The 26,392-nt window shown below is 42.5% G+C and overlaps 3 protein-coding genes across 5 annotated transcripts in view; all 3 read right to left on the bottom strand.

The window, feature by feature from the left end:
• The window catches only part of LOC115544562 (uncharacterized), a 21,641-nt gene extending 18,615 nt beyond the window's left edge, over positions 1–3,026 (bottom strand). Inside the window, exon 1 of the mRNA XM_030357571.1 lies at positions 2,630–3,026. Within this exon, the coding sequence (XP_030213431.1) occupies positions 2,630–2,950 (321 nt within the window). The 5' untranslated portion in view covers positions 2,951–3,026. The remainder of the gene's footprint in view (positions 1–2,629) is intronic.
• Positions 1–26,392, bottom strand: part of LOC115544566 (interferon alpha-inducible protein 27-like protein 2A) — a 92,810-nt gene that overhangs the window by 64,822 nt on the left and 1,596 nt on the right. The window lies entirely within an intron of this gene.
• On the bottom strand, positions 7,233–23,175 carry LOC115544561 (uncharacterized). 3 transcript variants are annotated; one of them, XM_030357568.1, is made up of 5 exons: positions 22,509–23,175; positions 12,251–12,311; positions 12,093–12,125; positions 11,766–11,927; positions 7,233–9,576 (listed from the first exon to the last, which is right to left on the bottom strand). In XM_030357568.1, exons 1-5 carry the CDS (start codon positions 22,998–23,000, stop codon positions 9,452–9,454), a joined length of 873 nt encoding a protein of 290 aa, XP_030213428.1. In that variant the 5' UTR covers positions 23,001–23,175; the 3' UTR covers positions 7,233–9,451. The 3 variants fall into 3 exon arrangements, with proteins under 3 accessions (XP_030213428.1, XP_030213429.1, XP_030213430.1); XM_030357569.1 differs by lacking the exon at positions 11,766–11,927 and having other exon boundaries at positions 22,509–23,173; XM_030357570.1 differs by lacking the exons at positions 11,766–11,927; positions 12,093–12,125; positions 12,251–12,311 and having other exon boundaries at positions 22,509–23,168.

Here is a 26,392-nt window from a genome sequence, read left to right as displayed (position 1 = left end):
ATTTAAGCACTGTGACGCGACTCGGGCTCTGACGATACTGGAAAGCGGGTCATCTTGCATCGCAACAAGCAGGAAGTAGCGGGAAGAACCCGGCGAAGCGATTTGATTGGCTGACGGATGCCTCTGCAAAGACTACTCCCCCATCAGTCAGCAACTCCTTCCCACCTCCGTTGACTGAAGGAGGTAGTGGGCACGGGGCGTAACGCGCCCGATGGAAATGCAAGCAGGGCAAAGTCGCGGCCAAGACGTGCCGCAGCCGTAACGTTGCCGTAACGCGTCCGGTGGAATCCCCGGGTTAGTTAGTTTGCCCAACAGGCTTAATAACAAACATAATGATGCCACTTCTTAAAGGTTGCATAGGTGATTTGCTTTTTTGGCCATTTTTGCAAAATTACTTGAAATCCTTATCATAACCCGCTTACAGCCACTGAGTTAGAAGTACTGTAAAATTAAACAAGTCAATCATCTGTGGAACGGGCAGGGCTCGAAAAACTCCAGCCAATCATTTCCATTGCCACCGAGTTGCATTGGACAGTAAGTACGTCAATCAAACGGTCGTACTGCACTCCCCCTCCCCCGCGCCCCGCGCGCGACCCCTTCGTGCAGTACTCGTGACCCAGAGCTCGTGACCCAGAGCAAGCTCCTGTTTGTTGTTATCCTGCGGTAGCTACTGGAACTAGTTAATCCACATTTGGACCTAGCAGTAGAAGACAATTTCCATGGCAGACAAGACGCCACCATCCCCACCACCACCACCACCACCAGCAAAGAGAAGGAAAACTCTTTTTCAGAGAGTAATTGATAATAAAAACGCTGAAAGAGAAAAAACTGAAATCAAGAATAATCCTAGGCGCTGCTTTCGAACGTTGGCGGCAACTGAAGGACGAGAAGGGTCTAAAAAACCGATGCTTGTGTGGCGGTTGACCTAGTTTCAAAGTTTATACCGTTTATACTCGGTAATACCGGTGTGGAGACGAGTGTATTACTCGGTGTGAAAATGTCCCACACCGCGGCAACCCTAGTGAAAACCAGGACTTCCAATACAATTATATGAAACAAACATACATTTTCTAAAATAGTAATGATTTATGTGACCGTTTAATGTTTATAACATCTGGTCCAACCATTGCAGCGAGAACGTATTCTCAGCAGGGGGTGCTGGGAAAAAAAAAAAACTCAGCCTGCACTAGACTCGCAAACTCGTTACATTGATAAAAAAAGATGTATAGCAGCGCAGCTCAATTACACCAGTGCATGCGCGGACAGTTGAAAATCGATCGTTCACATCCAGCTGCTCACAGAACAAGTTTAGCGCACAACCGCTACCCTCACACTTTTTCATATAACCTTTTTTCAGCACTAGGTCATATGAGCATTAAATAAATGCTGCGTCTCAAAATGCCTTGGACAGCAGCGAGGATGACTCGCTTTGCCACGGCCGAAACAGTTCGGAGCGACCACAGACAGAGCGAACACAGCGGGGCAGAGGAGTGTCAGGAATAGTCCTTTGGTGTACACATCAGTACGGCATATTTGCACTACTGTTTAGTGGCAATGCAGTGTTTATTCGATGCCTTTTATTTTCGTATATTATTTCAATGAATACAATTTATTTATTCATAAAAAACGGATCTGGTCTTCAAATCTTTTTGCCAAATATAGGTCGTCTTACAATGGGGTTTGTGTTTATATTCGGACCAATACGGTACAGCGGGCGCTCACATGACGTTAAGCATTTCCTGGTGCATAATGTGACGCTTTCAGAACCTTAAAATCCCGTTTCTCCCCGTTGACGACAGACAACACATAACCGGCGTTTTCAGAAATCTCCACTTTGGCCGGAGTTTTTAGAATGATCGTTTTCTGTGATAAGACAGGGCCTCGGACAGGGGTGTTGCAGCCCCCCCAGCACTCCTACTTCCCGCGGGTACTGGGTGCAACTTACAGCTGAATGTAGTGCCATGTTGTTAAACGAAAACCTACGCTAGCCTGGCTCGCTCTCGCGCATCTCTGTTCGCGCTCGTGCATGATTGCGCGTCCAGGTACTTGGAATGGGTGGAGTCAGAGTCAGCGTTGAAGGAGAGGGGGTAGGACCATTTGAGTTGTGTATTTTCAAAATCTGCTGGCGTTTCGCAAATCACCTACCCAACCTTTAACACAAGTCAAGTGTAATAACAATTTGAAATCGTTGCAATGTTTCAACACAATTACATCATGTATTGCTTTACAACTGTATTATTTTCCGTATTTCTTATAACCAATATTGTCTCTCACACCCCTCACTTTCCTCCTTTTTTTTTAAGAGGGTGTTGTTGCATTAAACCGGAAAATAAAAATGTCAACATGCTGCACATTCACAACAAAGGAGATAAACGCCTCTACTTTGAAACATAGTCCTTGAACAGGACAGTTTCCTTAACCTCTTTCCCTGCCAAGGTTCTCCTTGGAGAAAACCGCGGGCTGATGGGTACTACTGTAGATGGAGTGTCAGGGGCAACAGGAGACGTGGAACCCGTGTGACGTGTCACAAGAAGAGTCATGGTTTAGGTCATTAGTCCCTTGTGCCACCTGTAGCATGCCTCTTCTCAAACGGCTTAAATTGCTTGAATTTGCGTGTGACTGCACTTACTTGACGAGTCATGCTGATTGCTTTTTCCAGAGTTAAATCCGATTCCAGTTGAAGCTTCTGCGACAATTCGCTATCGAGTATTCCAACGACGATGCGATCTCTTATGTGTTCATCCTTTGCTATTCCAAAGTCACAGTATTCAGCCAGTTCATAAAGATGTCTCACGAACGCCTCCACACTCTCCCCCTGTAGCTGGGAACGTCTGTGGAAACACGCACCTCCAAACTTGTTTCTTCTCTCACTCAGCCGAAATGGTCTTCTGCTTCTTCTTCTTCTTCTTCTTGGGGTTTTACGGCGGTTGGCATCCACAACTTGGTGCATTACCGCCCTCTTCTGATCCAGTTAATGAATCAAAACAAAAATATCCAAACACTCACTCATTCACACCTTCTTTCTACTCTATATCCTATCATATAACCCTGTTTCGCTCAAAAAGCCAAACAATACTTTTATACAATTCCTCTTCATTAATCTTAAAATATTTTCCAAAGTATACTCCTGCATACCCAATTCTCTCAATTGATTTTTCATATTTTCCCTCTCCATCCCATAACCACTGCAGTACATTAAAACATGTTCCACTGTCTCCTCGTCCTCTACCTGGCACCCCTCACATAATCCTGTGGGGTGTTTTCCTATCAAATTCATTGTTTTATTTAGTGCACTGTGCCCCAACCTTAACCTAATCAAAATTTGTTCATCCTTCCTCTGACCACTATACCTTATTTTAACATTAACACTTTTTTGAATATTATATAAATATCTCCCTTTCTCCTCACTGTCCCATTTGTCTTGCCACATCTTGTTAACTTTTCCCCATATCAGGCTTTTAACTTCTGCCTTACTTAAACTGATATTCATTTCTACTTTTTCCTTCTCCAATGCCTTCTTCGCCATCTTATCGGCTTTCTCATTTCCCTTCACCCCTACATGAGCTGGAACCCATAAAAAAAGTATTTGCCTCCCCTGCTGAACGATTCTCGTAATTGACTGTAGAACTTCATATAACAAACCTTGGCGACTACTTGAATAAAAAGACCTCATACTTGCCAAAACTGATGCTGAATCTGTACAGATCACAATTTTTTGAACTGTACTTGATTCCACCCATTTTAATGCGACCAGCACCCCCAACATCTCCACTGTATAAACGCTTAAATTATCTGATGTTCTTCTATTAAACCCTATTCTTTTTGATGGAACAACTACTCCAAACCCTGTCACTCCTGTGGTTGTTTGGCACCATCTGTAAAAACATGAACATACTCACTGTACTCTAGCCAGGTACACTAGCCAGGTCTATCTGCTCTCTCTTCTTTATATCCAACACAAACCAGTCCACCTCTGGCCACACCATCCTCCATGGCGGCATTGATGGATATACCACTGTTGGACTAAGCTTCAATTCACCCACACCAAACTCTTTCGCTATATCATTCCCCACCCGACCAAAATGATTCCTCTCACACTTCCCATAAACCCAGCACTCTTTCAACACTCCTTTTGTGGGGTGAGACTCACTTTGCCCTCGCAGATTAGCCCAATAGTTCCCCATCAATTGTTTCCTTCTCAACTCCAGTGGCATTTCCCCCAATTCTACCTGCAAAGCAGGCACTGGTGATGATTTAAATCCCCACTGCATACCCTTAATGCCTTAGCCTGAATCATGTCCAGCTTTCTCAAGAGAGACGAAATGGTCACTTCTGACACCATTTCATGAGTCCTAACTCTGTGGTTATGATTAACTCAGGAACTCATGCTGAAGAGTTGACTGTTTAATATTTCGGTTCAAACTCATACACGGACATTGCATACTGAGCTACATCATGTGACTCCAACAGGTAGGTAACTAACATTTGAACTCCCATCCATGAGGCTGTAGCGCCCTCTAGTGGCTAACATAGAAATGGGACTCCCTAAAATAAATCGACGCCACTTCGCCCTGGGCGGGACTTTCCGTCCTACGTCACTCGCTATGGGTGTGCATGTGTGCGCGTAGCCGTCACTCGCGATGGGTGTGCAAGTGTGACCTTGGGTACACGTAATTATTTACACTGTTACACAAGCATGTGAGAAAGGTTTTGGCTTTTAGTGTCTATGGGTTGGTAATAACGGTTCTGATGATTTTACAGATGGAAAAGTGGTCTTTTATTTCCATAATCTTTGTTCAGTGAACGCATAAACCCGTTTGTTAGTTAGCAGTTCAACAAAATGCGATCTCTTTGTTTACAATTACCAGCGACCAACGTTTAAAGGTCTCATGACATGAAAATCTCACTTTATGAGGTTTTCTAACATAAATATGAGTTCCCCTAGCCTGCCTATGGTCCCCCAGTGGCTAAAACTTGCGTTTGGTGTAAAACAAGCTGCTCGCCTTTGAAAAAACGGAGGCTCAAGCGCGCTGATTTGGAATGTCTTTATTTATGTCGTCATAAAGCATCCCAGCTCCTCCCCTTACTCTGCCTGGCCCGCCCAGATACGTTGGCCCGCCAATGAGACACGACCGTGCGAGCGCCACGTGTGTGTGTGTGCGTGTGTGTGCGTGTGTGTGTGTGTGTGTGTGTGAATGCACACACTAACGCGATTGTTTCTTGTCGGTTCTTTGACGTCTCTTGTATTTCCACAACGAGACAGTGGGGGTTATCTGAGCCATTGTTGAGAAGGAATTCTGTGAAGCCCATTGCAAATAACTAAAACCTAATTAAGAAATCTGTTAGACAAGAGGGGAGCATATCGATTAAGTTGCAGCTGATTCTAGAGCCTCTTTCAGAGCCAGTGCAGCTGCTGCTCCCATAGACATCTTATAGATAGACGGAGCATTGGCTGCTGGGACGCGAGAAATACGCCATCTTGGAGTGGTCAACCGGGAGCAGCAACAGCAGCAGAAACAGGATGCCGGGCTGTTGTTCAGCGTATTCCTGCTCAAATCGGCGGACCATCCACAATAGGAATCGGGGGATTACTTTTCACAAGCAAGATTTAACATTACCGTACTATTGGTATAATTGGTATTGAATAATAAAACACGCCAAACCATGTGGCCTTTATCATAGCTACACGTATGACAAAAAACCGCATGAAAATCAGTGGTATTCAGTGAGGTATGATTAATTAAATGCGCTGACAGTTCATTGCTCCAGCCAAACGGATTACACTGAGTGGAGCGGATGACCACTCCAAGATGGCGGCCCCGCGTCTCGTCAGCGCCAGTAGGCGGTAGCATTCGATGCACCGTCTATCATATAAGATGTCTATGGCTGCTCCTGCACTAGCAGTTGCAGCAGTAGCCACTGCCCCCAGACCAGCCGCACCTACAACCAAGAGAGACATAATTATGAAGGGACACCAAAAAAACGACTTGTTCGCTTTGCTTATTATTATATTCTATATCCCGCCCAAAAAAGAAACAAATGTATAGACAAAATCTGAGCTATTATCAAAAAGATCCTGCATTGTGTTCAATGGTTTGAAGTTGTGATGATCTGTAGTAGTGTAGTAGTACCTCTCTGCCTTTGGTTTGACCTAATGATGTGGCGTCTCACCAGGTCTTAATTGCAATGGTGATGAGTTTCAGAGGAACAAAGTTCCAGCAGTGTCATTACCCTCGTCAAGTATGGTTGTCTAATGCTCCAACTGACCCATAACAAAAAACATTATGGTCGTTTAAGTTGAAAATTCTGATGACATTGTCAGTGTTTAATTATCGAATACACTGAAGGTCGATAACATAGTGTCGTATTCAATTCTCAGGACAAAAAATATGGAAAATATTATTTTAGGCAAGACAACTTTATTTATATAGCACTTTTCACAAGGCAGACTCAAATTGCTTCACATATAAAGATTGTCATACAATACAATACAATAATAGATTAGTAAAAGAAAACATATGCAAAAAATGAGTAAAATAGATGGAAAATAAAGGCAAAGTTAAAAAAGCATTTTAGAAAGTGCAATGTATTTCAAGAGTTCCCCTTTTAAGCAAATAAGCAATATGAACACGTGAACATGAATGGTCTAGTCCAGTCATGTAACCCCTGTGACGAATTACATCCTACAGAGCACCCCCAGCATCAGACATCCCTTTAAGGTTTGTAAACTAAATAGCAACACTAAATAGCAACAAGCAACACATATACATAATGTATAAATACAAGACAGAATAACCAATAATTGTTGGTTGACAAAAGAAAACAGCTTTTTAATTTGGATGTCAAACAGGTGCTCTGCACCTTAACTCAAGCACAGCATAATTTATGACGAGGTCAACAAAATAAGGCAGTAAAAAACTGGATTAAAGCCATAAATTATACTTGCTCATTTTATATCAATCAATGTGTCGATTCAACTAACCTCACCTCACTAAGGAGAAAACTTTTAGCCGACTTTTAGACAAGACGTCTTGTCATGGAAATGTTTACCAATACCTGAGAACAAACTCTGTAGATCTTTCAGTGCTTGCGTTTTCTGTCATGGATAAGCAAAGCATAAGGCTGTTTGGGAGGGTAAATCAGATTAATTTCAATTACCCCCTTGATTGCAACGGCACATTACGATGTAGGAGAGCGTTCCTTTCCACACCAAATAAGTTATTTTCATGTTCTAAAATGCATTTGTGGTGTGTGAGGATGGGGTATGTGAGGATGATGTCTTGAGTCAGTATGATTAGACTCTGGGGCAGGTGAGCCCTGCACACCTGTTGCGCATTGAGCAATCAGTGTGCCCATGTTAAACCAGCCAAACCAGCCATCGACACACACACTCTGAGCCATTGTTGAGGTCTCCTACATGGCGACACGGAACAGTAGGTCCGGTATCATTGTCTGCAAACTGTTACAATAAACCGGTTTTAAATCATAATCCTGTGCCCTTACCTGGAGGTGCCCAGAAGTCACCTAGGTGGTGTGTAGCATTGTCTTTGTTACAGCATTATAGCAAAGGGGATCTAACTATCCAGCTCTACTCTTACTGTGTTCAAGACAACTCAGAAATTGAGCCACTATACGCCTAACTTCATTAAGGCCTGGTATTTAACCTTTTAAAATTGCATGACCACCGACTTTCCATCTTCTCGTCCATAACCATAGCAGACCTCTCAAATACTCGCCACCATGAAATCCTCCACCTCCCCCCCTGGACCCCATGCCCTCTGAACTTGTCAAAGCCTGTTTCACCTCTCTTGCCCCACAGACACCATCAACTCCTCCCTAAATGTTGGCACCGTTCCCCCACCTCTTAAGCTTGCCGCCATCACCCCCTCCTTAAAAAACCTGGCCTTGACTCAGACGACACCAACAACTTCATACCCATCTCCAACCTCACATTCCTCTCAAAATGACTGGAAAGAGGCGTCGCAACACAACTCAAGCGATACCTCCTCTCCAATAACCTGTACGAAACATTCCAATCCGGCTTCCGTTCCCACCACAGTACTGAAGTCCCCAACGACTTCTTACTCTCCTCTGACTCCGGCTCCCTCACTATTCTCCTCCTCCTCAACCTCAGTGCTGCCTTTGACACCGTCAATCACTCCATCCTCCTCAGCCGTCTGCAATCCATTGGCATTACTGACTCCTTGCCCTCTCCTGGTTCACCTCCTAACTGTCTGAAAGATTCCAATACATCTCCATCAACAAACACAAGTCCCACACCATCCCTGTCTCACACGGAGTCCCCCAAGGCTCAGTGCTTGGCCCAATCCTCTTCATCCTCTACATGCTCCCACTAGGTCACATCATCCGCCTCCCAAGGTCTTCAATTTCAATGTAACGCCAACGATACCCAACTGTACATCACCACCACCACAGCCATTACTCCTGCCATCCTCTCCACTCACCAACTGTCTCACTGACATCAAAACCTGGATGAACCACAACTTCCTCAAACTCAACGGCAATAAAACTGAAATGATCATCTTTGGCCCAAAATCCATCCTCCCCACCTCCCAGAACTTCTCACTTTGCATCGATGGTCACTCTGTCACTCCCTCCCCCCAGGTCAGAAACCTCAGCATCATCATGGACCCCACGCTCTCCTTCAAGTCCCACATAAACAATGTCAGAAAAACATCCTTCTTCCACCTCCGCAACATTGCACGCCTTCGACCCACTCTCACATCCTCAGCTGCCGGAACACTAATCCACGCCTTCATCACCTGTAGACTCGACTATTGGAATAGCATTCTGTATGGCCTCCCCTCCCCTATTCTTCAAAAACTGCAATGTGTACAAAACTCTGCTGCCCGACTACTTACTCACTCCCCCCTCCAGAGAACACATCACTCCCATCCTCCGTCAACTTCATTGGCTTCCCATAAAACAACGCATCAATTTCAAGATCCTCCCCACCACCTTCAAAGCGCTAAACAACTTTGCGCCCTCGTACATAACAGATCTCCTCCATCGCCATTCGCCACTCCCCCACTCGCCGCTGATGCCAACCTTCTCACCCCAACCAACAGGACCCAGTACCGCACCCTGGGGGACAGAGCCTTCGCCATCGCCGCCCCTAGCCTCTTCAGGACCACCTACAACATCTGACAAATCATCCTCTGCCATCTTCCACCCTCTCTCTCTCTTAATGTGTTGTCCATTGTTGTGGTGTTGTTTTTTTTAAATGGGATTTAGTTTAGATGGCTACATTAATCTTGTTAGCATCAAGCAATTCTGTTTAACAAGGTCAACTGACACATAAAATGATAGTCACTCACTCCATTCTGTTATCAAGGATTGTTAATGCACATGGGGAAACTTGATGAATTACTTGTACACAATTCACCCAAAAAAATGCAATGCTGTTTAGCCTAATACAAATAAGTAAAGCTTAATCAACATTGTTTGTTTGTACAAGTGATTTTATACCATTTATAGCTCCTTTCAGAGCCAGTGCAGCTGCTCCCCCAACACTAGCAACTGCAGCAGTAGCAGCTGTTCCCAGACCAGCCGCACCTACAACCAAGAGAGAAAAAATTATAAAGAGACACCCAAAAACGCCTGGTTTGCATTGCCTATTATTCCATTATTGTCCCACCAAAAAGGAAGTAAAAAACATACAAAATATGAACTTATCAAACGTATCCGGAAATGGTTTCAACATGACCTACTGGTTTGTGATAGGTGATATTGTAGATGATAGCTGTCAAACTCAAGGCCTGCGGGCCTAATTCGGCCCGCGGTGTTATTTAATTTGGCCCGCCAGATAATATCGATCAGAACTGGCCCGCCGGTTTATCGCATTTCAGTGTTAAAACTGCAAGTCCCACAATGCCCTGCTGCTGCGCTGGTATACGTCAATCGAGGCCCGCAAACGCGAGCCCAGCCCCCACTACCTGTAGCGCTCTAGTCTAGAAGCGCTACAGGTAGTGGGCCATTACCTGGGCCATTACCCGTGCTGCCAAACTATGAAAGAGCAGGTCTCCGTGTTCCCAAGTGCACAATTTGCTGAAAAGCTCGGCATACTTAGCGCCGACTTCACACGCCGATTTGCCGACTTTGAAGCCCAAAAGAGTAGGTTTGAACTAGGGGCGTGACCGGGTACACGTGTACACGTGTAACCGGTTAGTAAATCATAACCGTTTAGGAAAAATCAGTAAACGAAAACCGAAAAAAATTAATAATAAAAATAACACATAGGCTACTATTTATTTAGCGATTAATAAAGCTATATAATATAATAGTATATAATATAATATTTGTATATATAATATCACGGCCAAAAGCTCTGTGCGCCTCCGGATGGCCGTAGCGCGGGTTGCTCTCATAGGGATTGGGCTTCTCGGGGTTTGTTTACCGGCGTTGCTATGTTTCCGGTCTTGTGTGTTCCAACGTTTTATTAGGTAGGCCTATCTAATAAATCTGTCTATTCAATACTTCATTCACTGCCTCTTCCGTGGTCATTACAATATTATGAATATACTGCGTATATTAATATGAACATATCTCAAATTATCCCACAATACATGTCCTCATATTTTCTGCGTGGGCCGATATGGAAAGCGCACCAACCAACCTCCAAATGGAGCTGATCGAACTCCAATGTAGCGACACACTCAAGTCGAAGTATGACTCTGTTGGTGCTGCACAGTTTCCACGTTTCATCCCTGACACAATGCCCAAGCTGTGTGCTCAAGTTGCTCAAATGGTCTGTTTGGTAGCACATACCTATGTGAACAACTTTTCTCTGTAATGAAGTTGAACAAACCAACACACAGGAGTTGTGTCACTGATGAACACCTTCACTCAATCCTGAGGATTTCCTCAGCGCAGAGCCTGACCCCAAACATTGAGGAACTTGCGTCGAAGAAGAGATTCAGGCACCAGGGCAAATCCCAGTGCAGGAAACTGAGTTTTAATGTAGCATAGGTTTCCTTTTTGCACTTTTGTATAAGTTTGGATTTTAATTGAGGCATGTAAAATTAGTGTATTTTTTATTTTATTTTGAAATTTGATCTGAGTTAGACTCCTTGTTTCAGATTACATATCTATTTATATGTGTAAAACTAAGGCTGAGTTCATGTTTAGGCCTACAAATGAATATATCTTATTGCAATAGCTAATAAGCCTAAGCTTTAGGGCACTTTCAGATTCAATATGGGTAAAACTTAAGTTCATAATAAATATTGAACATGTCCGGCCCTCGACTTGGACCCAGTTTTTTATTTCGGCCCACTGGGTATTTGAGTTTGACAGGCCTGTTGTAGATTGTAGGTGATATGGTGCACCGGTGCTAAATTATTTAAAGTCTGCTGGTTTGTCATTCTTATGTTCTCCTGTTGGTTTGCGCTACCCTTTGTTCCAGGTTACCTTCAGTCAGAGCTGTTGGTAGTTTGACCTCACCTGGACACGCATGCACCATATACTCCACACACAGCAGAGCTGTTGGTAGTTTGACCTCACCTGGACACGCATGCACCATATACTCCACACACTGCAGAGCTGTTGGTAGTTTGACCTCACCTGGACACGCATGCTGATGACCAACGTTCATTCTTTAATGTTACTGGTTGATTTTTGGTTACTTAAGAAGGAAATAAATATATTTTTAAAGTTGTTAGTGTGAACTCCCTTTCATAGACCCAATAGGCTAATGATAATCAGTTAGGTGCGTCTGTTTTGAGTCGCCACACATATAGGCCTACCTAGTGACTGCAACACGGCCACTGTGGAGCCCGCTGCCACCGCCCCTCCGTTCGCTACGGCAGCTGCTGACATCATGCCTGCAGCCCATGACCCAGCGGTGATTCCGGCCGCGGTGAAGCCAGCAGCCCCCAGAACGAAAGGGGCAGCGACCACGGCACCACCTCGTAACAGATAAGCAGACAAGCATACTTGACAACATGATAATTACATGGAAGGATTTCAACACAAAGCATATCTGATATCAAATCGATTTGATTTAGGCCTACAAGCAAATTGTTTGACGGGCTTTATTTTAAACAGGGCAATGACTTCCAGAGATTGCTTACCAGCACCAAGTGTACCAACGACTGCGGCAGTTACTAAAAAAGGACAATAACAATATTATTAATAATATAATTTTAAAGTTGTATTTCTCTTTAGTATAGATCTATTCGAAACGCTGAATAAACCTTTCTACCAAAAATGTTAAAGAGAAGATACTTACGCAGACCCATGTTACGGCTGTCTACGAGTTTTTTTTTATTGGGGGTTGAGGGGGGGGTGGACTGGGGAAAGAGATAAATGGGAAACGGAAATACATAAGTACAACACAGCAAAGCGTTTGTCACACGTATACAGTGAAATGAAAAAGTTCATTATTTATCGAGGTAGGTTACCATGAGGAAAATAGAGCAGAGCCACTTGTGTGTCCGATTTCCCTTGAATCCCGTTTAAAATCCTGCTTAAAACATATTTAGCGTAAGGATTCTCGTATCGCACGAAGAAGGGCAACGATAAATCACTCTATCGATTTTATCCCACCACTAATTAGTATATTGTAAATATAAGGCGGATGATCAGTTCTGTTGGGATGTACCCTTATGTAACTTATCAAGGTCATTGTCACATCATTCTCTATTTCTGTCAAGACACTGCATGGATGTCATTCACTTGTCATGATTTTATTATCAATAATGTTTTTGCCTCTGATGTGAGTAAAGTGTTAACTTTGTTTATTTTTACCGCATGTGCCGGTAAATGTCCACTCTGCTTTTTACATGTTTATTTTGCTTCAATGCCAAAGGCCAGCGGATGAACTGTCCTATTCGCACTTGATAACAGCTCGCAGTGCAGCCAGTTCAGGGACCCGGGCTCTGAACACTCTTCGATTGTGGGGCCTGGAGATGACGAGTCTCTTTCCCTGGGTGGGGCCTCAAAAGGGACGATACTGGAGAAAGTTCGAGCTGGGGACAGTTGCATGCCACGTGCCCTATGGCATCGCTCATAGAGTGTCATGAGTCCTAACTCTGTGGTTATGATTAACTCAGGAACTCATGCTGAAGAGTTGACTGTTTAATATTTTCGTTCAAAGTCATACAGAGAAGGTCTAATATGAGGAGAATGGGCACTCGCTGGTTAGTTCCGGTTTTCTGGACTGGTTGCAGTAATAATCTCTGACCAAGCGGGGCGCTCGCCGGTGAGTCCAGAATGAATGGGAGCCAACGGGGTTTTATCCTCAGAATCCACGTTTCTCACCATGTAATTTTTTTGTAAAGTGATTTGAAAGTTGCCTTCAAAAGGAGGGACTGAGATAATAAATGAATATTGCATTTTTTAAGGTCACGTATCTGCTTTAAAAAGGCGTTAAAAACATGCAATGACGTCACACATTGTCATACTGTCAGAGGTACTGCTTTACTGCAGTTTTCTGAAGCACTTCGGCACTTGCGCATCATTCCCTTTTTGCACGATAACACCAGCTGTTGGAGGTAAGGCTTTTTTTTTTGCTTAATGCCCGAGTTACAGAGAGTTTTAGTGGGCTGATGTAAAAAAAAAAAAGAAATGCGCGAATGTTTTATATATTATGTATGTTACTTACAGAGTGTTTTTTTTTAATCCTCACTAGTGCCGATGATAAAGCTTTGTTTTTTAGTAACGACATCACTATTGATTTCTATCTAGTGCTAGCTGCTATCAGCTGGCTGGCTGTCGGATGAATATCCATCTTTCTCCTGAAATAGAAACCTGGATTTGAATCTTAATTGTAAGACTGCATATATATCGTGTATAGATATATATTGTGTATCGAGATATAGTAAAAAAATATCGAGATATTCATTTTGGCCCATATCGCCCAGCCCTAGTCACGTAAATAAAATATACAAACGAACAGAGCTTCGTCTCCCCGCGACCTTAGATTGATTGAGTCTACAACGTTCTCAAAGATTCAGCCAATGAGAGGTAGCAATGGTGTTGCTATGGCACCTGGGTAAACAAATGACAAGGTGGTACCGTCCGCCAGACACGTTAATGGCAAATTTGTAATTTGGCTTCAATATCATGCAAGCACTTCATACGTTTTCTTTTTATTTTGTTCTACAACACAATTGCATGCTTTAATTAAGTATAGTTTTACCTACCATTACGAGCCTTGTTTAGTCTAATATTAATAAGTAGTGCTTAAAACTACTTACGGCGTCATTTAATTCTTACTGCACCGCTTTATGTATTAAGGATATTTATTAAAAAAAGGCATGCATGTGCTTTATATATGATTAATATTTGCACTTAACCTGGGTAATTTCGCCAGAACATTAGAAAGTCAAAGTAGTAGACTACATGCATGCATGTTGAACATTTATTCAATCATTTCATTGACCAACAATATCCCGTCACACTTGGTATGGGCCGAGTTGTTCGGCGCCGAACTTAAAGGAGAAAGAGGGTGGGGGGGGGGGGGTCTTGAAGTCTATAACCCAAGCAACCATGTAAATCCTTCCACTGTCAAACATATTTGGCTCGAATTTGCGCCCTCTCTGTCTGGCGTATCTTGGGTCATGCCATTCAATGTGGGGCCACTCATATATCCCCCTACATTTCTGAAAATAGACTTGACCTGTTTGGCAGAGCAATGGGCGTGTCTGGCAGAGCAAAGGGCGTGTTTGGCAAGTGGCTCCGGCTGCAGATAGACCTACTTGCATTCTCTGGTCATACACTGACATTGCATGCTGAGCTACATCATGGCTGTGTCCCAATTCCTAGGATGCATCCTTCGAAGGCTGCATTCAAAGGATGCGTCGACGCCGATTGCGTCACAGCGACGCGCCAAGTGCTGTCCCAATTCCAAGGGTCCTTCAAATGCGGCCTACGAATGCAGCCTTCTTTTCCCGGATTTGAAGGATGCATCGGCTGTATCCTTCACGGCCCAACGTATCCCAAGATCCTTCACGGCCCAACGTATCCCTCCCAAGATTCATTGCGCACTCAATCAATGGAGTTGGCGGAGAATGGCGATTTATGTTTTGCATTTAAATGTAAGTATTTGGTTTCTAGTCACTGGAGTATTTGACGATACAAATGTTAAAAAAAACAAGGGCCCTTAAAACTTTTTTCATTAAAGTAATAGGCAATATAAGTAAGGTAACGTTACAGTTAGTGACGCTGTAACGTTAACTAAGAACACCCGTTAAGCCCTATAGTTTCAAATTTAAGAGGTCAAAATGGTTATATTTACCGAAATTGTGGCGATTATATAGATAATTTGCTATTCTGTAACGTTAGATAAATGGACCAACGCGAACACAGGTTGTGGACCCTGGTTTTCAGACCGTAACGTTACAGACGTTGGGATTGAGTACACAGTTAACTTGGTTATTTTGCTATTTAAGCTGCTTTTGTTTGGTAGTGTAAAGCAAAACTAATTCTAACATTTGGTTTTGGTTTAGGGAGCCAGCAGCATACTGCTCGATTTATTCTATTGAGGGGGGAGAACGATGAGCTGTTCACCGGGGCGAAATACTCAGCAAGTTGGTTTGGGGGTAAGGAAACAATTGTTTATTTATATCGTAAGTTAGTTTATAAAAATTATTATAGGCCATTTCTACATTTGACCATCTTGTAAAGGTTAGTTAAATTTGCCCTCATTAAACAGCAGGACAGATACAACATCCCCAGAAATCGTTTACTACGATGTCCTATTTTGGGTTATTAAAGAAAGAAAGACAAAAAAAAGTCACAGCTCGCATCAGTACTAGACAGCACTAGAAAAACACACAAAGAAAAAGGGTGTTTTGACTTCTACTGGTTGTCTTATTATTATGGGCTTCATATAGGATGAGGGCTAATTTAAATGTAACCTTTACAAGATGGTCAAATATATATATTATAAATGGCCTATTGTTAACATGGGCTATTAACATGATTGATAAATGTGTCTCCTGTTTTCTCTGATTAATAATGTCTCTGTGTTTAGGACAATTCTGGAGAAAATAGGCCTGCAGGGGAAGGTGACTCCCCTGCAGGCAAAGAAAAAATGGGACAATTTAAAAAAATATATAAAGTATGTACATGTCATTTTAAATATACATTATTTGTTTTAACCATGCAAGTTAACCATGCTGAAATTTGTTTGAATACTGCTGTTGTTAACTGCCATGATTGATTTCCTCTGCCTTAGGACAAGTATCCAGGGTCAGGAGAGGGGGTAGGTGGGAAACCCACTGCTGCCACTTGCCCCTGGTTTGTCCCCATGGATGAGGTATTGGGACAGAGGCATTCCACCAACCCCCCTGTCCTAATTGCCTCCATCCCTGAGAACACACCAGGGCCAAGTACAGCAAGTACAGCAGTGGTGGATCAGGAGGTGGAGGACAAGGATCAGGAGGAGGAAAGACAGCGAGGGCCAAGGTCCAGAAAGAGGGACAGAGAGGAAGACATGTTCCAGAGTCGCTCACTATCTTCCGAAAAGGACTCAAGACTCACCTGTTCAGAGTCCACCTCGACTCTGCATAGCCACCCTCCCCCTTCTGGCCACCATTGTACACTAGGGCTGGGCGATTAATCGAATTTTGATCGCGATTACGATTTTAGCGTCAAACGATCAGAAAATTAACATAATCGAGTTATCCGATATTTTGTTAATTATTATTTTTATATATTTTTATTATTTTTTCATGATTTATAGAAAGGTCAGGACAGCTGGACACATATCTGTATATCATTTTAGATTGGAACATTTTCTTTTTGACCATTTTGTGTATTTTCTTAAGGCGTAATTTCAAAGTTCTCAGTTACAACGTTTTTTTTGGAAGAGACATGGTGAATAAATACAACACGTTTTCAGACTCAAAGATAATCGTTTGAATAATCGTGATTTCAATATTGACCAAAATAATCGTGATTATGATTTTTCCCATAATCGAGCAGCCCTATTGTACACTGTGTTGTATTGTATTGTATTATAGTACTTAACTGTGTAACAACTGCAGTAGCTGCTATCATGCCTGAAACACAGGGAATTGATTAGCCTAGCGATTGTGGTACTTACACTTGGTTCTATGAACATCCTTTCTGTACCGACGGCGATATATTGATGCACTTCTTACGACAAATGTACTTATTGTAAGTCGCTTTGGATAAAAGCGTCTGCTAAATGCCCTAAATTTAAATGTAAAATGTAAATGTTCCAGTTAATAAAAGAGGACATGAGGCTACAAAGGGAGGCAGAGGAGAGAAGAGCCCAGGAGAGAAGGGAAAGAATGGATAGGTTTTTTCTCAATTTGAGTGTTTGGTGGACAAATAACTTATGTTCCGTTATATTTAACGCATTGTTTATTATTATTTACATATTTATTGAAACTAACTTATTTAACTAACTATTTAACTAACTTTTTTGATTAACTATTTATTAAAACCATAACTAACTTTTTTGTATTGACTAATGTATTCGTATATAATTTATAAAACATATATACAACAATAAAACTTTCAAAAAACGTTCTTTTTTTCGCGCTGTCCGGTTTAACTTCTGTTTACTAACAGGTCAGGTCAGCTGTCAGGGTTGCTAGGTGACAGGAGCAGCCCGTGGTCACGCGAGATAAAGGGCGGTAACGGTTCGTTACGTAAACCGGAAATGCTCCGTAGGCTAGACCGTCCCATTTCTTCGAGTGTCCTTTGCAGGCCCCCAGGATAGGCGCTTACTTCCGCAATCCACCAGTGCTGAGAGGCCAAGCCTGGTATTGCAGCTGTTTAAGCTGGCAGTGGACGGGGGTCCGTCATTTCATGTGGCCCAGAAGTAGATATCGCCGTCCACTCCAATACAAGTGGGGAACAGGATTGTGTCTCCGCAAAAAATGTCTGGATATCAATCAAAGGCTCATAATTATCTTTCTACCCTGTTCTAAAAAAATGTAAGTTTTTTCTTTTCAAAACGCCTCCTCAAGCGTTTTATTAGCAGTTGATGTTGGGTGGGCAGCTGAAAGGAGTCGTACTGAAACAAACGGCTCCTTGCTATGGACCTATTTTGAAGTGCACGGCTCCATTAACTTCCGAATTAAATTAAATTCCGAATGAACTTCCATTAACTCCATTAACTTCCAAAGTCTGAGATTTGTCCTTTTACTTAACATGAATGGCGTTGAACACGGATATATAACACACATATCATTGAAATAGCTGTAACAGGCACGGACATATTGATTACCTGAATGATTATGGGAGACCTACGTAATTTTCATAATATTGTTAATTGTCTGATATTAACATTTCAGTTGCGTTGGTAGGCATTTCATTTTCATTTGCTTGTTTAGCTATGTATGACAGGGTTATGGTTAGCTATGTATGACAGTTGACAATGTTGGTGTATTACAATTCATTATTTGGGTAGGCTACTCCAACTTCGTTGCTGGTCGATATGTAAACATTTACTTTTATATAAATTATTGATTGCATTTTTCGTAAATAGTTAGTTGGAAGGAATCTGTTTCTTAAGCAATAACATTGAACTGAATTTTTTAGGCCTACATACGTTTACTATGTTATTATATGGAGCAATCTTACATATTTATGAAGTTTCCAGATCAATAAAGTGGTATTGGCATATATATTCCAGTATTTGAAAAAGGATATGGATATAGACTAGAGTGGGTGACTTTATCAGTATACTCAATCGAGATGGCCACAATAATAACCGCTCTTAGATGGGTTGTAGATACTAAGTTTTATAACAGATAATTCAATACGTGAAGATTTGGTGATAGAGGTAAAGCATCTTCTTTTAAATATTATAAGCCTTGGTTTAGTTATTCAGTTCTGTTGGATTCCAGCCCACCATGGAATATATGGCAATGAAATTGCTGATAAATTAGCTAAAAGATACTAACCTAATTAGAAGAATTTAACCTTAAGTATATATATTTTTTATTTTTATTTATTCATTTCTTTTGTTAGTTTGTTTTATTTTGTTTCGTTAGTTTGGTTTTTTCTTTGAATTTATTTTTATGATTTAAAGTATCATTTGCCAACGTCCTTGTCACAAACTCCTGTGTAGTAGTCAAGTAGGTGGCGGTATATAGGGAAAAACTATGATCCACCACTAAACTAGAAGAAGAAGATCTCTGCATCCGGTACGTCACGGAATAGGTCACGTGTCTTGGCCCCATAACGCGGAAGCAAATCGCTCCTGTCGCTGTGTCCCAATTCCTAGGACGCATCCTTCGAAGGCTGCATTCGAAGGATGCGTCGACGCAGATTGCGTCACAGCGACGCGCCAAGTGCTGTCCCAATTCCAAGGGTCCTTCAAATGCGGCCTACGAATGCAGCCTTCTTTTCCCGGATTTGAAGGATGCATCGGCTGTATCCTTCACGGCCCAACGTATCCCAAGATCCTTCACGGCCCAACGTATCCCTCCCAAGATTCATTGCGCACTCAATCAATGGAGATTGCGGAGAATGGCGATTTAAGTTCTGCATTTAAATGTAAGTATTTGGTTTCTAGTCACTCGAGTATTTAACGATACAAATGTTAAAAAAAACAAGGGCCCTTAAAACTTTTTTCATTAAAGTAATAGGCAATATAAGTAAGGTAACGTTACAGTTAGTGACGCTGTAACGTTAACTAAGAACACCCGTTAAGCCCTATAGTTTCAAATTTAAGAGGTTAAAATGGTTATATTTACCGAAATTGTGTCGATTATATAGATAATTTGCTATTCTGTAACGTTAGATAAATGGACCAACGCGAACACAGGTTGTGGACCCTGGTTTTCAGACCGTAACGTTACAGACGTTGGGATTGATTACACAGTTAACTTGGTTATTTTGCTATTTAAGCTGCTTTTGTTTGGTAGTGTAAAGCAAAACTAATTCTAACATTTGGTTTTGGTTTAGGGAGCCAGCAGCATACTGCTCGATTTATTCTATTGAGGGGGGAGAAGGATGAGCTGTTCACCGGGGTGAAATACTCAGCAAGTGTGGCTTGGGGGTAAAGAAACAATCGTTTATTTATATCGTAAGTTAGTTTATAAAAATTATTATAGGCCATTTATATATCTTCATTTGACCATCTTTTAAAGGTTAGTTAAATTAGCCCTCATTAAACAGCAGGACGGATACAACATCCCCAGAAATCGTTTAATACGATGTCCTATTTTGGGTTATTAAAGAAAGAAAGACAAAAAGTCACATCTCGCATCAGTACTAGACAGCACTAGAAAAACCCACAAAGAAAAAAGGGTGTTTTGACTTCTACTGGTTGTCTTATTATTATTATGGGCTTCATATAGGATGAGGGCTAATTTAAATGTAACCTTTACAAGATGGTCAAATATATATATTATAAATGGCCTATTGTTAACATGGGCTATTAACATGATTGATAAATGTGTCTCTTGTTTTCTCTGATTAACAATGTCTCTGTGTTTAGGACAATTCTGGAGGAAATAGGCCTGCAGGGGAAGGTAACTCTCCCGCAGGCAAAGAAAAACTTTTGCTGAAATTTGTTTTGATACTGCTCTTGTTAACTGCCATGATTGATTTCCTCTGCCTTAGGATTGCAAGTATCCTGGGTCAGGAGAGGGGGTAGGTGGGAAACCCACTGCTGCCACTTGGCCCTGGTTTGTCCCCATGGATAAGGTATTGGATTGGGACAGAGGCATTCCACCAACCCCCCTGTCCTAATCGCATCCATCCCTGAGAACACACCAGGGCCAAGTACAGCAAGTACAGCAGTGGTGGATCAGGAGGTGGAGGACAAGGATCAGGAGGAGGAAAGACAGCGAGGGCCAAGGTCCAGAAAGAGGGACAGAGAAGAAGACATGTTCCAGAGTCGCTCACTATCTTCCGAAAAGGACTCAAGATTCACCTGTTCAGAGTCCACCTCGACTGCATAGCCACCCTCCCCCTTCTGGCCACCATTGTACACTGTGTTGTATTGTATTGTATTATAGTACTTAACTGTGTAGCAACTGCAGTAGCTGCTATCATGGCTGTAACACGGGGAATGGGTTAGCCTAGCGATTGTGGTACTTGGTTCTATGAACATCCTTTCTGTACCGACAGCGATATATTGATGCACTTCTTATGACAAATGTACTTATTGTAAGTCGCTTTGGATAAAAGCGTCTGCTAAATGCCCTAAATGTAAATGTAAAATGTAAATGTTCCAGTTAATAAAAGAGGACATGAGGCTACAAAGGGAGGCAGAGGAGAGGAAAGCCCAGGAAAGCAGGGAAAGAATGGATAGGTTTTTCTCAATTTTGGAGCGTTTGGTGGACAAATAACTTATGTTCTGTTATATTTAACACTTTTTTTTTGTATTGACTAATGTATTCGTATATAACTTATAAAACATATATACAACAATAAAACTATTTACAACAAACATTCATGTGACTATTTACAACAATTATTATAAAACTACTATATACAAAAACATAATAATCAATAATAATTGTTGTTGGTTTCTTTTTTTCGCGCTGTCCGGTTTAACTTCTGTTTACAGGTCAGTTCAGCTGTCAGGGTTGCTAGGTGACAGGAGCAGCGTGGTCACGCAAGTGAAAGGGCGGTAACGGTTTGTTACGTAAACCAGAAATGCTCCGTAGGCTAGACCGTCCCATTTCTTCGGCCTTCGGAGTGTCCTTCGCGGTCTACGAAGGCCGCGTCTACGAAGGATGCGTCCTATGAATTGGGACGCAGCCTGTATGTTGCCCTGCGCCACTGAGCAGTTTGTATAGGAATGAATGGGCGGCCATTTTCGGTCTGTGGTCCATCCTTTATTATGTCCATGGTCCTTTGCGGTCTACGAAGGCCGCATCCTTCGAAGGACGCGGTCTACGAAGGATGCGTCCTATGAATTGGGACACAGCCCATGTGACTCCAACACGTAGGTCACTAACCTTTGAACTCCAATCCACGAGGCTGTAGCGCCCTCTAGTGGCTAACATAGAAATAGCCATATCAACTCACAACACATCTCCCCCCTTAGTTAGTTTGCCCAACAGGCTTAATAACAAACATAATGATGCCACTTCTTAACACAAGTCAAGTGTAATAACAATTTGAAATCCTTGCAATGTTTAAACACAATTACATCATGTATTGCTTTATTTTACCACTGTATTATTTTCCGTATTTCTTATAACCAATATTGTCTCTCACACCCCTCACTTTCCTCCTTCTTTTTTTAAGAGGGTGTTGTTGCATCAAACCGGAAAATAAAAATGTCAACATGCTGCACATTCACAACAAAGGAGACATAGTCCTTGAACCGGACAGTTTCCTTAACCTCTTTCCCTGCCAAGGTTCTCCTTGGAGAAAACCGCGGGCTGATGGGTACTACTGTAGATGGAGTGTCAGGGGCAACAGGAGACGTGGAACCCGTGTCACAAGAAGAGTCATGGTTTAGGTCATAAGTCCCTTGTGCCACCTGTAGCATGCCTCTTCTCAAACGGCTTAAATTGCTTGAATTTGCGTGTGAGTGCACTTACTTGACGAGTCATGCTGATTGCTTTTTCCAGAGTTAAATCCGATTCCAGTTGAAGCTTCTGCGACAATTCGCTATCGAGTATTCCAACGACGATGCGATCTCTTATGTGTTCATCCTTTGCTATTCCAAAGTCACAATATTCAGCCAGTTCATAAAGACGTCTCACGAACGCCTCTACACTCTCCCCCTGTAGCTGGGAACGTCTGTGGAAACACGCACGTTCGTAGATGGTGTTCCGCTTCGGCACAAAATGCACGTCGAACTTGTTAATTACCTTATTGTAGTAATCATCCTCATAGTCTCCGAACGTGAACGTGTTGAATATCGGTACTGCATCTTTGCCCATAGCACACAGTAGAACGTTTACTTGCACATTGTCGTCTTCTAGGTTGAGTTTTGATGCAATCCGAAAACGAGAGAAACGCTGTCTCCAGGCCGGCCATGCCGCGGGCTTGGTGAAGTCGAACGGGTCCAGCGCCTGAAACTTCGCCATTTTGCCGCTCCAAACTTGTTTCTTCTCTCACTCAGCCGAAATGGTCTTCTTCTTCTTCTTCTTCTTGGGGTTTTACGGCGGTTGGCATCCACAACTTGGTGCATTACCGCCCTCTTCTGATCCAGTTAATGAATCAAAACAAAAATATCCAAACACTCACTCATTCACACCTTCTTTCTACTCTATATCCTATCATATAACCCTGTTTCGCTCAAAAAGCCAAACAATACTTTTATACAATTCCTCTTCATTAATCTTAAAATATTTTCCAAAGTATACTCCTGCATACCCAATTCTCTCAATTGATTTTTCATACTTTCCCTCTCCATCCCATAACCACTGCAGTACATTAAAACATGTTCCACTGTCTCCTCTACCTGGCACCCCTCACATAATCCTGTGGGGTGTTTTCCTATCAAATTCATTGTTTTATTTAGTGCACTGTGCCCCAACCTTAACCTAATCAAAATTTGTTCATCCTTCCTCTGACCACTATACCTTATTTTAACATTAACACTTTTTTGAATATTATATAAATATCTCCCTTTCTCCTCACTGTCCCATTTGTCTTGCCACATCTTGTTAACTTTTCCCCATATCAGGCTTTTAACTTCTGCCTTACTTAAACTGATATTCGTTTCTACTTTTTCCTTCTCCAATGCCTTCTTCGCCATCTAATCGGCTTTCTCATTTCCCTTCACCCCTGCATGAGCTGGAACCCATAAAAAAAGTATTTGCCTCCCCTGCTGAACGATTCTCGTAATTGACTGTAGAACTTCATATAACAATCCTTGGCGACTACTTGAATAAAAAAGACCTCATACTTGCCAAAACTGATGCTGAATCTGTACAGATCACAATTTTTTCAACTGTACTTGATTCCACCCATTTTAATGCGACCAGCACCCCCAACATCTCCACTGTATAAACGCTTAAATAATCTGATGTTCTTCTCTATTCTTTTTGATGGAACAACTACTCCAAACCCTGTCACTCCTGTCTCAGGTGGTTTGGCACCATCTGTAAAAACATGAACATACTCACTGTACTCTATAAAAAGATGAATATTAAAAACACTAGCCAGGTCTATCTGTTCTCTCTCTCTCTTCTTTATATCCAACACAAACCAGTCCACCTCTGGCCACACCATCCTCCATGGCGGCATTAATGGATATACCACTGTTGGACTAAGCTTCAATTCACCCACACCAAAATCTTTCGCTATATCATTCCCCACCCGACCAAAATGATTCCTCTCACACTTCCCATAAACCCAGCACTCTTTCAACACTTCTTTTGTGGGGTGAGACTCACTTTGCCCTCGCAGATTAGCCCAATAGTTCCCTATCAATTGTTTCCTTCTCAACTCCAGTGGCATTTCCCCCAATTCTACCTGCAGAGCAGGCACTGGTGATGATTTAAAAGCCCCACTGCATACCCTTAATGCCTTAGCCTGAATCACGTCCAGCTTTCTCAAGAGAGCCGAAATGGTCACTTCTGACACCATTTCATGAGTCCTAACTCTGTGGTTATGATTAACTCAGGAACTCATGCTGAAGAGTTGACTGTTTAATATTTCGGTTCAAACTCATACACGGACATTGCATACTGAGCTACATCATGTGACTCCAACAGGTAGGTAACTAACATTTGAACTCCCATCCACGAGGCTGTAGCGCCCTCTAGTGGCTAACATAGAAATGGGACTCCCTAAATCGACGCCACTTCGCCCTGGGCGGGACTTTCCGTCCTACGTCACTCGCTATTGGCGTGCATGTGTGCGCGTAGCCGTCACTCGCCATGGGTGTGCAAGCATGTGAGAAAGCTTTTGGCTTTTAGTGTCTATGGGTTGGTAATAACGGTTCTGATGATTTTACTGATGGAAAAGTGGTCTTTTATTTCCATAATCTTTGTTCAGTGAGCATAAACCTGTTTGTTAGTTAGCAGTTAAACAAAATGCGATCTCTTTGTTTACAGTTACCAACGACCAACGTTTAAAGGTCCCATTACATGAAAATCTCACTTTATGAGGTTTTCTAACATAAATATGAGTTCCCCTAGCCTGCCTATGGTCCCCCAGTGGCTAAAACTTGCGTTTGGTGTAAAACGAGCACTAGCTGTCTGCTCGCCTTTGAAAAAACGGAGGCTCAAGCGCGCTGATTTGGAATGTCTTTATTTATGTCGTCATAAAGCATCTCAGCTCCTCCCCTTACTCTGCCTGGCCCGCCCAGAGACGTTGGCCCGCCAATGAGACACGACCGTGCGAGCGCCACGTGTGTGTGTGTGTGTGTGTGTGTGTGTGTGTGTGTGTGTGTGTGTGTGTGTGTGTGTGTGTGTGTGTGTGTGTGTGTGTGTGTGTGTGTGTGTGTGTGTGTGTGTGTGTGTGTGTGTGTGTGTGTGTGTGTGTGTGTGTGTGTGTGTGTGTGTGTGTGTGTATGCACACACTAACGCGAGTGTTTCTTGTCGGTTCTTTGACGTGTCTTGTATTTCCACAACGAGGCAGTGGGGGTTATCTGAGCCATTGTTGAGAAGGAATTCTGTGAAGCCCATTGCAAATAACTAAAACCTAATTAAGAAATCTGCTTGACAAGAGGGGAGCATATCAATTAAGTTGCAGCTGATTCTAGGGTTGAATCCCATTACTTGGCTCGCTTCAAAATCTCAGCCCTAACCCTCGCTGTTCCGCGTTCACGCCGTGGAGCCATGTCCCAATACCAGTTTAAAGGTAGCTTAAGGGGTAGGGGGTGGGCTAACATCCCCTCAAAATTGAGATTTTCGATGGGCACCCTCAAAGCGCTTCAGTTGTGACTTGCTCCCACAATACCTTGCGAGAAAACGGAAAATCAAGAAATATCCTCGACAAGATGGAGGGCGAAAAGATGCGACAGGATTGGAAAAACCCAAATGTAAGTGTTTTCTCTGTAATTAACTAGTAATTATTTTATTAATTATACTCTGACTGCAGCCCGGCCGCGGGCTTCGAAGCCCGGCCGTGGACTCTCGGAAGATCGCGAAAGTCTGCGGCCGACTTTCGCGGAAGATCGCGAGGCCGACTTTCGCGGGCCGCCCGACCCCGGTTCTCGGCCGGCAGCCCGGCCATCGACCGGGCTCTGCAGCCCGGCCGTCGACCGGGCTCTGCAGCCCGGCCGTCGACCGGGCTGCAGACCGGGCTGCATATCATGTCGTATGATATCCAGATCTTCCATGTTCTAGTGACTCCAGGTTAAAAATAAGATTTATACTAATATATTATATTATATTAGTAATATTCTATAAGTAATATTATATATACTAATATATTATATTATATTAGTAATATTCTATAAGTATTATTATATATACTAATATATTATATTATATTAGTAATATTACATGGTTAATCAATGTACTTT

Source organism: Gadus morhua, chromosome 5 (genome assembly GCF_902167405.1).
Source record: "Gadus morhua chromosome 5, gadMor3.0, whole genome shotgun sequence".
Lineage (NCBI taxonomy): Eukaryota > Metazoa > Chordata > Actinopteri > Gadiformes > Gadidae > Gadus > Gadus morhua.
This window is presented reverse-complemented; position numbering and strand designations above follow the sequence as displayed.

Coding starts and splice junctions, on each gene's coding strand:
- LOC115544561 (XM_030357568.1), bottom strand. CDS start 23,000: ATGGCGAAGTTTCAGGCGCTGGACCCGTTCGACTTCACCAAGCCCGCG. Junction 11,928..12,092: donor CGTTGGTACACTTGGTGCTG/GTAAGCAATCTC, acceptor ATCTGTTACGAG/GTGGTGCCGTGGTCGCTGCC. Junction 9,577..11,765: donor GGCCGTGTTGCAGTCACTAG/GTAGGCCTATAT, acceptor TCTTGGTTGTAG/GTGCGGCTGGTCTGGGAACA.